Below are 16,514 nucleotides of genomic sequence, written 5' to 3' on the forward strand. Positions count from 1 at the left end.
TATGCATCAATTGCATAGGACCTGCAAATCAAAGACGTTGGTTGTTTTGTTCCATTCAAATGATATAGTTCAAATCATAAGTTGTGTTTGCAAATTTTACTGCTTTTTATTTCAAGTTTATTCTGCATAAATTGGCGCACTGTAAAAATACTTACTCATGCATCTAAATTTCTCTTCCAAACTTGCATTTTTTTCTTTTGATTCAAATCAATAATCATTCAAAAATATGATTATTATGTTGTTTATTTTGTTTTTGAAATGTCTTGATCACCTCACGTGTTCTCATATGCTTTACCATCGGAGATGTGCACAAGTCGATACCCAAACCAAAAAATCATTCAACTGTAACGAGCTCATTGGGGTATACATCGTTACAATGAGACAAGGTATCTGAAAGAAATATGGAGGAATACGGCTATCGTTGGAATGAAACAAGTCGTACATAGATGAAAATGTTGCGTTTTTAAGAATTCATGTCAGCTTTAAGTTAAAAAATTCAAATCAATATAACTCTTTAAGGGTCCTCCACACCATGTGACTTGTGACGTATATAGAGAAAAAATACTTTTACTTCCGGTTCAATCGAGTTTCTGTAAGAACGATTTAACCTAATACCGTTTGTAAACAATGAACACATGGCATGATCACGGAGTGACCGATGGAAAAGGATGTGCGGTTTTTTGTTAAATAAAAGAACAACAGACGTCTTGGATTATCTTACATAATAATTCGTAAACAACAGGTACCGGTATGAACGTATGAAACGTTTAGGTTATTCATACTTTCAGGCTAATTAACCGAGTCTGTTTTGATAGTTGAAATTTTGATATACTAATTTGTGCGTTTCAATAATACATTATCTCATTGTGTGTTTATAAATATTGATAAAATGGTGTGCATTTTTAGTTTTCCTCTTTTATATTTGTCCAGTTCAGTGGCCAGTAATTACTAAATATAGTATGGTGACGTATGCGGAGACTTGCCAAAGTTTTTGAGTCCCGGGCAACAGGAAAGATAACTCCAAAAAGGAACTTTGATACCAAAGATTTTGAAAATATTTTTTTTACATCGGTGCATTTAATTTTAATTCAATTTTTTTATGTAATCTAATTCATTAATGTTTTTCCCCACAAAAAGAGTCCTTATTGATTTTTCTCGAAATGTATTTCAGAGAAAATGAGTTTTGTGTACTTTTTATAAATAAAATAAATTTCTGTAAAAAATATGTTGAGAGATAAAAATAAATTTTGATGCTTATTCTGTGAGCTTAATAATATACGAAAGGATAAGACAAAGTTTGTTGTGCTAGGTATGAAAAAGGCCTTGTGAAAAATTTCTTAAAACTTGTGAAATAATTATTTTAAAAAATCAGTATAAATTACATTTTAATCCCTGGACAGTTTTTAAAGGTTGATATGCTTGTAAAAAGTAATGCTCAATAATATGAGAGCATAACCTGTGGGTGTGTGGAGGACCCTTAAATAATTTTTATAGCGAAATAGAGTTTTTATCATATGTTTATTTGGAATATTATACAAAACTGCAAATATCAACAACATTTTATTATAATTCACATCCTATTCAAAATCAAAATTTTTAATTGAGTTTGTTCTCAGTTTATAGTCTAGAGGCCTGTAACAAACAAACTTAATAAATAACAAATATAGAAAGTTACAGATTAAGTCATGCTTGTATAGGTAACACAAATAAGTTTAACCACATTATCTAGATCTTGATTTTTATTCAAAGTTTCACAAAATTGAGATTTCAAGTGACAAAAAATGTTGATGAAAACTGAGCTTCAATCTCCGTAATTTCATTCCAGAAAGGTAGCATTTTCAATATACATCATATAAAGTTTCTAATTTCTTTATATACATTTTTTTATATTTATTATTTGTGTCATTTATTACCAAATTAGGTAAAAATATTTTATAATCTGAGCATCCATTTATTTATATCATCTGGCGCAATACAATACATGTATTTTATTTGTTTTTCATGTTGTTGCAAAGTTACGAAGGTCATTCAAAAAGTTTGTAGACTTTATTAGCTAAAGTCATAAATCCAAAATTGGTACACATTTTAACAACAATTCAAATAATTTGAGTAAAAAATATGGAATATATCTTCAGAATCCTAAAAATTATTAAAGATTTAGAACAGCAAAAATGCGGTCACGGCGCAACGTCAAAAATGAGTAATTAAATAATTTTCACTTAATAAAATCTTTAGCCATACCTCTAATAAATGGAGCTGAAACGAGACATACAATTTACATGTTTAAAATAAGTCTTGCTGCACTGCATTACTTAAGATACTATCAAGTATTGTAATACATCTCTCCGTTTCAAGGGAATCAATTTTTTTATACATATGGACTGGATTTAAGCAAAAAACCTTGACGTTGGAGGACGTCAGGGAGCAGCAAGGAACAATAAGTTTTTTTGGGGAAACTTATTTAACAGACTTAAAAAGAAAATTCTGTATAAACCAGGAAATGTACGAAAAATAAGTCGAGTTTTTGTATAAAAAAAAAAATACAAATTTTGAGTGGTAGTGAGTTTGAATCGGATGATGCACCAGGTCTGCAAAGAAACAGGTTATAGTTAGAAATTGTCAAAAGAGTTAGGAACGTCATTAAACGTGATGTTCTCTTCACTGTTGCGGAACTAATAGAGTAACGCGGTAAAGAATCTTAAAACACTGGCAATCTAGTTCAGGTTATTTGCACAATTGTTAGCAAACTAGGTTTAAGTGTTATGGACACTATATATGAACGGAGAAGACGTTTAATACCGTGAATGAAATTTAAGGCCAGAGTAATTTTGAGAAACTTTCTAGACGTTGTGCCTGACGTTACAATGTTGGTTAGCCGTGCTTTGTGGTAACAAAACATACACATGTTGCTTTAAAAATTGGCTTACGTGAGTTCTATTAGATCGAACTGAATGAAACTTCACATTTCGACAAAATAAATGTTTTTATTTAAGACAATGTTTTGATTTATAATTTTTTAATAATAATATGACGATGAAGAACATTGTCTATGTAATTTTTGAATGACCCTCGTATTCTTGCCATTGTTGAGTAAAATGTTGATATTTTTTAATTATTTTTCATTCATTTCGCAGGAAGGAAGTTGAACTCTATCCGGTAATAAGGTAAAATCGTCCTCTTGTGTTTCCAAAGATATAGTATTTGCCGGAAGAGGACAAGAATATAAGCTCCAACTGTGTGCCCTTGACCTATTGAGTATCAAATAGTCTAGATTACAAAGGCAATAACTTGTAGTTACAAGTCTAAGACAACAAATGCTGTTAAAAATATTGTTTGATTATATTTCAATCGGTACTTTAATTTCATTAATATCCGGGTATTTTACTAAAAATGATTCAATAAATAAATGAATGATGGGAAGGTAATGCTCACTCCTCCATTTTACCTGATCCAACCTCAAATGTTTAGAGGTTCATGTTTGCTCGATCTGCTCGTTGTCTTTGCTGTTTGAATCAATTTATGAGCTTGGATACCGTTCTTTATCTCCATATTTTTCATATAATTCATATTTTTGTATGGGTTTTATATATATATACCTATATTTCTCACCTGGCAAAAAAGATAGTTGTTCCAATCAGGATGCAGATGACCATTGCTTCTACTGATATTGCCAGTACCATGTTTAACACTGTGGGGTAGAAAGGAAGGCATGGAGTTTTCTCTTGACAGTCAGGCAACTCTGAAATTAAAGTAAAATGAGAAATCTATCTAACCTTTTTCTACGATAAAATACATAATTCAATTACCTTTTCATTACTCTATATAACCATTATACAAATAAATGCTTATTATACACAAAATAATCGATTCAGAAAAGATTAATTAATTTCCAGAACATGAAATCTGCTTTTCCTCCCCTTTTTTTTCTTAAAGAAAAAAAGGATCGTTTCAGAAAAGATTAATAAATTCCAGAACATGAAATCTGCTTCCCCCCCCCCCCTTTCTTAAAGAAAAAAATTATATATTAATTTAAATTACCTGTTGTTATCTGTAACTCCCTATCATTGGAGTGCAGCGTCTCTGATCAAAATAATGTTAACAAAAGAACTTTAAAAGTAGTTTTGATTAGGACCCTGTCACCTCAAGCTGCTTCCACACGGAGTAATTGCGACGTTGTTCAATTGTAAAATCTCCGTAGAATCGCAGGGAAAGTGCACAAATTTCTATAAATTTTTTCAAAAATCCGAAGATGTCACAGCGTCCATTTGACGACCAACGCGATTCTACGACGTTCTCCCGTCGTGCTTCTGCGTTCAAACTGAGTTATCTTGGCGATTGACTACGCTTTACGTGTTACGGGTTGTCACCTCGCTTTCATGGCGTTCTTACTGCGTTGGATACGTTTACAAACCGTTCACAATGCGTTCCTCTCAACGGATATTCAGAAGAAATGTATCACATTTTGTTACATTACTTGATGAAATAATTTCTACTTATGCCAAGAAATATTCTTTAATTGATTGTATACTGTTTAACATCCCTCTCCAGAATATTTCACTGATATGGAGACGTCACAATTGCCGGTGAAGGGCTGCAAATTTAGGCCTATGCTCGGCACTTACAGCCTTTGAGCAGGGAGGGATCTTTATCGTGCTGTGACACGGGGCCTCGGTTTAAACGGTCTCATCCGAAGGACCGCCCCATTTAGTCGCCTTTTACGACAAGCAAAGGGGTACTGAGGACCTATTCTAACCCGGATCCCCACAGGGCTTCTTTAATTGAAAATGATGTACTATTATTTGAGTAATTAAGTATTTAAAAATTATTGATAAATGTATTATTAAAGCCCGTTTTCAATCACAAGGCGGTCAATCTCTTTATAAGAACCGTAATCGCGTGATAGGAACGCAGTTACATCTCCAAGGACTCGACTTAGACTAGATCTCTGTGGAAAGGCCCTGTCACACCAAGCTGCGTTCACACGGAGTCTTTACGGCGGTGTTCAAATTTTAAAATCGCCGTGGAATCGCAGGAAAATTGCACACATTTCTGCAAAATTTTCACAATGTGAAGATGTCACGGCGTTCCTCAGCAACGGACGCGATTCTACTGCGATCTCACGGGGTTCTACTGCGGTCCCACTGATATCTCTCGGAGATTGATTGCGCTTCCGCGGAGTTTTCACGGCGTGTTAGGAGTTTTAATTTTTCACCTCGTGTTCACGGCGTTCTCACTGCGCTGGCTTCGTTCACAATACGCTCACTATGCGTTCTATACTCATTGATATATATTCAGAAGGAATGTAAAACATTTTTGTTCAAAGATTCATGCTACACAATGAAAAAACTTCGAATCATACCAAGAAAAATTCTTAATAATTAAAAATGTTCTATTTGAATAATGTATTACTAAATTATAAATAGTTTTATGATTAATTTCCTTTTTTCCAATTTTATCGGTTTAGATGTGTTGTTAAATTTTCTTTGATTTAATTATGAATTTAAAAAAAAAATCACTGAAAAGTTTTCTACAAAATTTAAGTAAAACAACAGAACAAGTTCTGGTGTAATTTTCTCTTCCATGTTTTACTTAAATGCTCCAAGTGCAATAAATACGTTGGAATTATGATTTTATTGCTCTTGTTTTGTGAGCTGGCTCACAACGCTCTAACAACGCCGTGAAAGCGCATTGTGATCGCCAACGGACGCTGTAGAAACGCCATGGAAGCGCAATGATCGCAGTGACAACTCCGTGCTGTCGCCGAGTAATCGCAGTCGAAAAAATCACAAGACGATAAATCTCATTAGAAGCGCCGTAAAAACGCGATAGAAACGCAGTTACATCTCCAAGGACTCCACGACATCTCCGTGAGGTCTCCGTGGAAGCGCAGTCTACTATCACTGCGTTCGTGCCGCGATCATGTGTGTCTTGACGGCGTTCGTCCGGAGCTCCAACTACGTTGTTGGAGATCTCACCGCGCTGCTACGGTGATCATACTTCCTTTCTTCCGCGTTCTTATCAGACCGTGATCACACAGCGTGTACTTTGTGCATGCCCAAAGTCATCGCCGTCCTCTGGCGTTCTAGGAGTCCCTACGCGATACTACGGCGTTCAGTGGAGATCTCACCCCGTTGTCACGGCGCTGTTGGAGACTCTACTGAGATCACCTCGGCGTTTTGCATTTTTTGAGGACGCCGTGCAGTCGCCTTGAGGACGCAGCCGCGGTGTGACAGGGGTTGAAGCGCAGTCTACTATCACTGCGTTCACGCTGCGATCAGGCACGTCTTTATGGCGCTTGTATGGAGCTTTCACTGCGTTGTTGGAGATCTCACCGCGCTTCCACGGCGATCATACTGCGTTTCTACTGCGTTCTTATCAGACTGCGATAACCCAGCGCGTACTTTAAGCATGTTCAAAGTAGGCGACGTCCCCAGGCGTTCTAGGTGACCCTATACGACTAGTGCTATCAGTGGAGATCTCGCTGCGTTAACACGGCGCTGTTGGAAACTCTTCCGCGCTTACCTTGGCATTTTGCATTTTTTATGGACGCTAAGGTGAGAGGCATGAGGACGCAGTCCTGTTCTGACAGGGTTTTAACGCCTAAGTTACTGCAGTTATAAATAATTCTTTTTAACTCAATATTCTAAAATCTGTCTGAACCGTTTACGTACAACAAACAATCCTCACTTTGACTCTCAAAATATGCAACAACAATAATAAAAACTTTTTAAAATTTTGTAGGTTTTAACAGGACATATTTTCTGAAGACACAATGAAAGTTTTTACAATAATGGGCAATAAGAGGGAAATTATTAGGTTTGAATTTTTTTTGTCACCTGAGGGCATTAAATTTTGCACCGTTTAATCGCAATTTTAGGCGCCTCTAGATCTCTTCTTATTATAAACAGTCTATAAAAGTTTTCAATTTTTTACAACGTCAGTTTTTAAAGTATGAAATCTCGAACCCAATTTATGATATTATCATAAAAGAAATGATTGGGATTGGTAATAACTATAGCCAGTGTTTATTTTAAGTTTTCGGTGTGGTTCAGCATCCTTTGTTCTGTTGATAAATTTTAAGATCCTACATGTATATCTGTCTGTCTGTTACTTTATAACGGTCGAGAGCATTGTGCCTCCAAAAAAGAAAATTTTCTTTGTTTGATCTACATTAATTTAACAGAGAATCTAAATTTTTATAACGTTTTTCTTTAACTTTTAAACAGTAATCCTATTTTTTTTTATCAGGATCAATTATAATGAATGCCTAAATTATCTGTTGAGGGAAGAAAAGTAAAATTTCAATATTAAAATTAAAAATAAATTAAAATATGCACGTTGATCTGATTTAGTACATTGTCTCATTTATAATGAAATACATGTGAATGAAAATTGTAAATGCATGCTTATGAAAAACTTTTATTATACCTGCCGCACTTGTTGTTTGAACACAGCCGTTTTGCTTATCACATTGGTCTTCACATGTGCATTTTTCCTCACAAAAGTGACCATAAAATCCCGATGGACACTCTTCTGAACAGTTTTCCCCAAATGACCCAGGCGGATATTCTAACAGTAAAAAATTTATTTGTCCTTAATTCTATCTAAAATTAAAGTGACATTTTTGATAAAACCAATAAGAAAATTTGGAGTTAAGTCAAATCTTTGATAGATCTATATATGAAAGATGAAAGGGATGGATTTCCAAATTTCTGAGCTATACATTCCACCAGAATTATCTCTTATGCTTGTTATTTCTTTTATTTTAATTCAAAGTTTTCTTGTAATTATTACAAGTTGCATTTTACTTAATGTATTGTACTCTGAAACTACATTGTACCAATAATGCTGACACTTTAGCCATGATATATTTTAATTGTTATTGGGAACTTTGATCAAATTTAATGAATTTAAGCCTTAACAAGTAACATATAAGCATTTTTCAATTTAATAGGATATTAACTAATAGTATGTAAATAAGTATATGAACAACAGTTTGATTTGAGAAATCAATAAACGATTGTTTGTTAAACTGTACTATACCAATTAAGATTATTGCTTTAGCCAAATCAGATAAAGTAAGGATCTACATCCGCCTTTTGCTCCTTGTAATGATCGGGAAATAACGGAAAAATCCGTCGTTAATTCAAAATATAAATAATGGACTAACAATTAGTAAAATAATTTTATTGAAGTTTCAGAAGTTTACAGAAGTATGAATAATTCTTATGAAAACAAGTTCTTAACTGTGCTATTTTTAAATAGATGATACGAAATAGGCACAAAATCGTTCCTTTGAACTTCAATTTTTTAAATTAGAAAATAGAAAAGAAACGGATAAAACTTTATAGAAGTTCAATTTTCCAATCCATTTTTAGTCCTGAAAATTATAAATTATAATTAGGTCTTTCCACCTTTCTGGGGAAAGACCTATTGAAATTCTTCTGTTTATTATTCTTTTTTATTTTTAGGTCTTTCCAGCTTTCTCTGGAAAGACCTATTGATATTCTTCTGTTTCTTCTTTTTAGGTCTTTCCACCTTTCTTTGGAAAGACCTATTGAAATGCTTATGTTTTTTATTCTTTTTCTGCCGGACTTTTGAAACCGCAAGTCTTATTGGAAAACTTTAAAGTTCATGATATTGGATATTTAAAGTTATTCCGAAAAACGACCCAAGAAGTTTGAACTTTGACCCCTTTCGAAGTTATCACCCTTTACGCAAGAAATGCTTGTTATCGCTACTCCTCCGAAACTGTAAACCGTATAGGTATGAAACCTTCACTAATGTCTTTGACTACTTGAGAGGATCTTTCAATCTATTCATTGCGAAAGGATCTACAGACCCCTTATATGAGTTATTGCCCCTGAAAGTTTTTGAATTTTACAAATAATTAAAAATTTTCAAAACGAGAAGTCGTAAAGACATGGGACCAACTGCATCAGATTCATTGACCTTTGATCTTAAAATTTATGTAAAGGTCAAAGGTCAAGGTCATTACAAAATCAGAAATTAAGCTATTTTAATCTTTTTCAACTTATATTATCTGTCTGTGCATCATTAAAATGCACTCTTAAAACTATTTCAAAGATTTCATTCTTGTCCCCTAAGATGAACCCTTTTAAAAGTTATATCCCCTTGTGTGAAAAACCTTGTTATCCCTACTCCTCCGAAACTGTAGACTGTAGAGACACCAAACCTTCACTAATGTCTTAAGGAACTTTAGGCCTAACTTCACTGTATAAGTGCAAAAGGATCTGATGACCCTTATGTGAGTTATTGCCCTTTAACTTCTTTGTACTTACTATTAGACCTTATAACTTGAAAACTATAAGTCATAGAAGCATGGGGTTAAATGCGTTATGACCCTTGACCTTTGACCTTGAATATTTTTTCAAGGTCAAAGGTCAAGGTCATTCCAATTTTTTTTTAGTTTTCATTTTTTCTTTGCTTTAAGACAATTCTGGTTTCTTTTTCATGGAAATTAATTCTTAGGAGTCAAATATAAAAATTTGAAATTCAAAGAAGGTGGAAAGACCTCTTATTGTTCTGTGAACAATAAGTCTCCTAGTTCTTATTTTTTATTATTTTTCCGCCGTGTGATTTTGAGTTTCAAGATTTATCGAAAAGACTTTTAGTCGATAAGAATGTACTTCGTAAAAGATTTTCGCAGTTGACCCTGCGTATATGAACTTCGACAACTATCGGAGTTATGACCCCTTTCGCAATAAAATCTTGTTATCGCTACTCCTCTGAAACCGTAAACCGCAGAGATTCCAAACCTTTATTAATGTCTACGACTGATTTAGTAGACTCTTCAATCAAACATTGCGAAAGGATTCGTAAACTCCTATAGTGAATTATTGCCCCTGAATGTTTGCGATGTTTACGAATATCAAGAACTTTTCTAAAACGACAAAGCGTAGAGACATGGGGCCAACTGCAAAAGATTTCTTGACCTTTGACCTTAAAATCTAGGTCAAGGTCAAAGGTCAAGGTCATTCAAAATATGTAAAATTAAGCATTTTTTATAGCTCTTTTGTTCTTAACCAAATTCTAAACTTCTTTGCATTTTTAGTATGTACTCTTAAAACCATTTCAGAGATTCCATGCTTGTCCCTTAAGATTGAACCCTCTAAAAGTTAGTGCCCCTTTCATTGTAAACCCTTGTTATCGCTTCTCCTCCGAAACCGTAAACCGTAGAGGTATAAAACCTTCAACAATGTCTGCGACTAATTAAGTACACTTCTCATTCTATTGATGCCAAAGAATTCGTAAACATTTAAAGTAGCTATTGCCCCTGGCAGTTTATGATGTTTACAAAGAACTAAAAACTTCTTAACGACAAGTCATAAAGACATGGGCCCAACTGCATGAGATCTTCTGACCTTTGACCTTGAATATAAGGTCAAGGTCAAAGGTCAAGGTCATTGGGAAAGTATCAAAATTGCTTATTTACGGGCTTTTGGTTAAAATGACCGTGACCTTTGACCTTGATATTTGAACTTGACTTTGACCTTGACCTTTTCTCAAAAGTTTAAAAAGATATATTCATTTTCTTTACCTAGATTCAGCTTCAAGTGTAAAACTCAAGTTTATAAAAGTGTTTTTTTTTATGACCTTGACCTTTGACCTTGATAAATGACCTTGACCTTTGACCCAAAGGTCACATTCAAGCTTAAGTATGTGGAGGTATTTATAATTCTCACGTCACCAAACACTTATATAATACCCCCCCCCCCCCCCCGATTTCTCTAAAAAAAAAAAATCAATAGCGGCATAGAAAATTTTTCTACAACTCAAAGGACATAAAAGATCAAGATAAAATTCAGTTTAGCATGTAGAAGGCACCTGAAAGAAAGTGCCCTGAGAGTTTTACGGTGAGTCTCTTAAATACAATTAAATTCTAGTGAATATCGGCGAAATCTACATTTTTTTCTGTCTGAAATTTAATTGTTTCTGAGTATAAAAAATAATTTAAGCTTGTATTGGCCATTTCTTCGATTGTTGTTAATATCACTCGATTCTCCTGCTCCAATACGATATTTCGATACTAAATATTCTTGCTTTCTTTAGTATGTGGAATTTATTTCAATTTTATTTAGATTTAAAATATTAATGAAATGAATCTCGAAAATAGCGATTTTTCCTGTCAAATAAATTTCCACGCTCTGAATGACACGGTTTTTTTTTTCCCCTGAGATGCATGTTTCAAGTTTAATTTATGCTGGTAACTATGAATTCAATTCAAATAGAAATGATTATTAAATCATACCTATGAGTTTACCATATCTGTCAAAACGAACGCGGCCTTTTTCAAATACATAAATTTCTACGCAACCTCAAACGCTTGTATCCCCGTTAATAGCAATATCATAATTGTAATCAGACAATATCCCTTACATATTAACTCGAAAACAATCTCATTCCAACTCACATATACAACAAGGAGCTTGTCAGAAGTTTATTAACTGGATCTCTTTGACTAGTCAATGAATCAAGGAAATTCCGGTAACTTTAACTCGACTATAATACAAGACAATTTCAACGGAACCCGTGGCGTAGTGGTTAGAGCGCTCGCCTGCTAATCAGAGGGTCCAGGGATCGAATCCGGCTGGAGCACTTCATGATTTTTTTTTCAATTTTTTTTTTTTTTTGTGTTTTTCTTCTTTTTTTCAACCCAAATGACACGGAAACACTTAAAAAGCTGGAAAGACCTCTTATTGTTCTGTGAACAATAAGTCTCCTAGTTTTTTTATTATATTTCCGCCGCATGTTTTTTTGTTTGAAGATTTATCAAAAAGATTTATAGTCCATAAGAATGTACTCTTTAAATGATTATTGCAGTTCACCCTGCGTAAATGAACCTTGACCCCTTTCAAAGTTATTGCCCCTTTCGCAAGAAATGCTTGTTATCGCTACTCCTCTGAAACCATAAACCGTAGAGGTATGAAACCTTCACCAATGTCTTCGACTGATTAAGGGGACTCTTCAATCTATTCATTGCAAAAACATTCGGTGCTCCCTTCAATGAGTTATTGCCCCTGAAACTTTTTGAATTTAACAAATAATTAATTTTTTTTTAACGACAAGTCATAGAGACATCGGACCAACTGCATATGATTTAATGACCTTTGACCTTCAAATTCATGTAAAGGTCAAAGGTCAAGGTCATTCCAAAAATGAGAAATTTAGCTCTTTTTATATCTCTTTTGTCTTTTAACATATACTTAATGTCTATGCATCATTAATATGTACTGTTAAAATTATTTCAAAGATTTCACTCTTGTCCCCTAATATTAACCCTTTTAAAAGTTATTGCCCCTTCTGCGAAAAACCATGTTATCGCTACTTCTCCGAAACTGTAGACTGTAGAGACACTAAACCTTCACTAATACCTTAAGGGTTTTTAGGCCTTACTTCACTGTATAAGTGCAATGGATCTGATGACCCCTTATATGAGTTATTGCCCTTTAAGTTCTTTGTACTTACTCTTAAACCTTATAACTTGAAAACTATAAGTCATAGAAGCATGGGGTCAACTGCATTGTGATCCTTGACCTTTGACCTTGAATATTTTTTCAAGGTCAAAGGTCAAGGTCATTCATTTTTTTTTTTAAATTTTCATTTTTCTATGCTTTAAGAGAGTTCTGGTTTCTTTTTCATGGAATTTAATTTTTAGGAGTCAGGTATAAAACAAATTTAAAATTCAAAGAAGGTGGAAAGACCTCTTATTGTTCTGTGAACAATAAGTCTCCTAGTTATAATATTATATTATAAAATTATAATATAGCGAGCGCGAACTCTGACGAAAACGCATGAAAGAGAAGATTCGGAGTAACACATTGATTTTTTCTCTCAGTAAGTCAGTAACTTCTGGACCCACTAATGCATCGCTTCTTTAGGCTACGTTTTCGCGAGAAAAACAATAAAAATTCACCAAAAAAAAAAACAAACTCTGATTTAATTGGAACATTTGCAGATAAACAGTAAACAAGAAACATATGTTGACGCAAGCGTCAAAAATGGGCCGCAAACCAATTAATTGTTAATCCTTTTATGAAGCCACTAAAGACTAAATTGGTAATCTGTTTTAAAATTATCTATATTTATCTGTTAATATATATATATCCTCGTGACATTAAGCGATTGTGCACGACATTGCATGATTTTCTTAATTATATAATGCATGTTCAGTATTGCCCCTGGTCCTCTGCGTCAACAAACCTTGGCCGGGCCTAGATAATTAGGAGGCATTATATTAAAAGTTAAAAAGTTAAACTAAAGCTTAATGTAATCTGCAACTAGATATGCAGTGTAGTTTTCATTTAATAAAAACGCAACAAATATTTAGGGCTCCTTGCTCTCTCTCTTAGAGGAAAAAACTAAACTTCCTCTAGATCCGCCACTTCATTTCTTCTCTTTCAGTTTCTTTGAGTTGTAGCTGGAAAATTCTTGGCACATTGTAAAATGTGCATTATCCTCGTCTGCTAGGGCCAAATCTTGTAATATTCTGTAGCCTGCTAGGTCTTAAATCCTGTTTAGATAGAGAAAGTAAAATTGTGCAATATACATAACTCGGTCTTTGCTTTAGACTATGCCCAACACTGTCCTAAATTTCTCCGCACCTCAAACATATCAAAGTTTCTCAATCAGGATTGGATGAAATATTTACATCATTCTTTATTTTAAAAAAATAATTTTATGTTCATTGTGCGTTCTTGTTAAACATTAAGACACTCTTTTTAATGTACTAGTATATTAATGCTAAATATTTTTCATTTAAATTGTTTTAACTCCGCAGAAACGCACAGCGACTTCAAACTTTCATATCATATAACCGACCGCCTCCTGGCGGCCGGTAATAATAAAACGCTCTCCAATTTTAAAGTCAGCACATTTTTTAAATGTCAGTCTAGACGTACACAATGTCACGTGCGATGTGACGAGCCCGATTTAAAATGAAACTGAATAAGTATCTCGCTCGCCCGAAGGGTCGTGCCGTCCGCATATTACTTTTGAATATATTTAAACTTAATTGTGGAGTTATAATTCGATTTTTTTTTTCATCAATTAAATTGAAATAAGACATACCTTGGTCAACACATCCGAATCTTTTGTCACAGATGGCATCTGAGTTGCATTTGCATTTCTGTCGACATAGATATCCGTACGTTCCATAGGGACAATTATCCTCGCAATTGTGGCCATAGGTACCCGGAAAACAAACTGTAATATGAAGATTTAATTTTGTTTCATTTAGACCCACAATTTCGAAAATCGGTGTAGTTGTTTTCTTTTATCTAAAGTTTTTCACATGCAATATAAGAAATGCAAACTTGTAACACGAACCCTCGCATTTGTTTTTGATATGCTGGTAGTAATTAATACAACATTTGAACTCTCTGAAATGAAGTAGATTAGAAATTATAGAATCTAAGCAGCTATCACGAAGTAATAAAATACAGTTATATAAGATCTCGTTTTTATGATTTTGATTGATTTGCAAATAATTCACGATAAACAAGCAAATTAATAAAATATGGTTCCTACCCGTCATGTCCAGTGCACACTCCTTTTTGAAGACCTGAGACAAATTACACACTTTCAATAATAATATCCTAACAATAAAAGTAATATTTCAAAATGACAAATCAACAATCGATCAAAAACATGTGATTCACTTACATCCTAGTATATGATCACACGTTTCATTAGGGTTGCAATAACATATTCCAAGACATAGTGATCCATACTGATTTTCTGGACACCGCTTGATGCAATTCTCTCCGAACCATCCTTCTGGACAAACTAAAGTTTAAAAACAACTACAATCTGTATTTACTTTTTTCACATTTATGCAAGATAAATACTTTGCTAAGATTAAATTAGATTGATTGATTTGTAGTTCTCCTGTTTAAATATTTCTCTAACTTTCCGATTACCTTTACATGTTCCGCTTTCTTGATAGTAATCAACACAACATTCACTTTCATTCCTGTGAAAACCAATTGGAAAAGAAAGCTTTTAAATACCAACATTTTTCTGATATTTTGGTGAAAGGACATTAAGAAAGTATATTTTCCTAATTTCGTTCAAAAAGACCTGATAGAGGTTGATTTTCGGTTTGAAAATTCGTTTATTGAGTTACTTTACCTGATGATATTTTTTAAAGAAAGACTTACCTAGAATTTCGATATTTATCTGATCATTTCAGTGTGTAAAAGTTGGAAAAAACATTGTATTCATGAAATTGTTTAATTACAGAAATTAATTGCAACAAAAAAAACTTGCAAAGTTAATGCTTTCATTTCTTTTTTACCACCATATTCTCATTTAAACTGTTGAATAATTGCATAAATGTATCTAGGAAAAAATCTTACGTTACTGAGTTTTTACATTCTCCACTTCCATGATTGAAAGATGTTATGCCCTCATGAATAAACAAAATTAACAAGTACAGAACAATTATATAGCTATTCCAACGCATATCGTTTTTCATATAGTTTCTTCAAATGTTCAAGTTAAATTTATATACATGTAAATATTGAAAAGGAAACAAAGAGAAAAATGAGGGAAATAACAAATGTTACATTTTTTTATGAAGTATTGATGCTTTCGTTGAAATCTATTTATTCTTTTTTATCTTTATTTGCAATATAAGCTATTTTTCATCATTAAAACACAAATAAAATGTGATAAGAAATGAATAGAAATACAAATAAAAAATACATTACCATACATTGATTGTGATCTGTTTCTATGTAATTTAAATTTACAAGGTCTTACCAGGTTGTTACGTCTTATTGATTTCACTGCACTGAGAGATCATATATGACGTCACTGACTTATTAGACTGTGACGTAAAGAAACAACTATATAATGTAGCACCTATATTAACAGTAACTATGACGTAGTCAATTGTCATGTGTCCTGTCTTCCTTTAAACAAATTACGCCTAAAAACGTTCCGTGCAGTGATTTATACATTTGAGGAAGGTAATATTGTTGCATCAATAACGGAAATTGACGATTGAAAGAAGTTTCATCTCGTTTCAACATAAGGATGGAAATTACATAATTACATAATATTAATTGGTTCATATTTTGATGTTTACTTGAAAAAGACATTAATGGTAATCTTACAATCTAGCTTTATAATAAACGTTATGACTTTAATTTTCAATCGTCAACTTCAAATGAAATACATCGGTTATGCTATGAAACATATAAGTGTACCTGTAGCAATCATTACTGATAAAATAATATCCAGATAGAAGTTTTATTTCTGCTTAAAAGGACAATTACATGTTAATGAAATGTCGATATACATACAATTCTTTTAGATGTTTAAAGTATATAATTTGGTCGACAACATGCCTTTCATATTGTTTTTACAAGGGGTTATCAAAAAGTTTTAATCTATAAAATTATTACTATGTACTCTGTTATTTTAAAATAAAAACGACATTATATGATCACCCGGTGCTGTCGCCGTTTAGTTTCATTACGTCGGTT

At 33.2% G+C, this 16,514-nt stretch overlaps 1 protein-coding gene and 1 long non-coding RNA gene across 2 annotated transcripts; both read right to left on the bottom strand.

Annotated features, from left to right (window-relative positions):
* Window positions 1-2,713: 2,713 nt before the first annotated feature.
* LOC134247012 (uncharacterized) lies at window positions 2,714-4,146 on the bottom strand. Its single transcript, XR_009987750.1, has 3 exons — window positions 4,039-4,146; window positions 3,610-3,739; window positions 2,714-3,248 (listed from the first exon to the last, which is right to left on the bottom strand). It is a non-coding gene; the product is annotated as an uncharacterized LOC134247012 (long non-coding RNA).
* A 3,104-nt stretch (window positions 4,147-7,250) lies between these two features.
* LOC134247002 (protein draper-like) lies at window positions 7,251-15,024 on the bottom strand (the record flags this gene model as incomplete). Its single annotated transcript, XM_062729357.1, has 7 exons — window positions 7,251-7,276; window positions 7,429-7,569; window positions 14,092-14,226; window positions 14,350-14,402; window positions 14,551-14,584; window positions 14,686-14,808; window positions 14,943-15,024. Coding segments are annotated over 7 exons (594 nt in total), but the record flags the coding sequence as incomplete, so codon positions are not given.
* Window positions 15,025-16,514: the final 1,490 nt, after the last annotated feature.

The sequence above is a fragment of the Saccostrea cucullata genome, unplaced genomic scaffold (assembly GCF_032062105.1).
Source record: "Saccostrea cucullata isolate Sc308-1 unplaced genomic scaffold, CSIRO_AGI_Scuc_v1 ctg13122, whole genome shotgun sequence".
Lineage (NCBI taxonomy): Eukaryota > Metazoa > Mollusca > Bivalvia > Ostreida > Ostreidae > Saccostrea > Saccostrea cuccullata.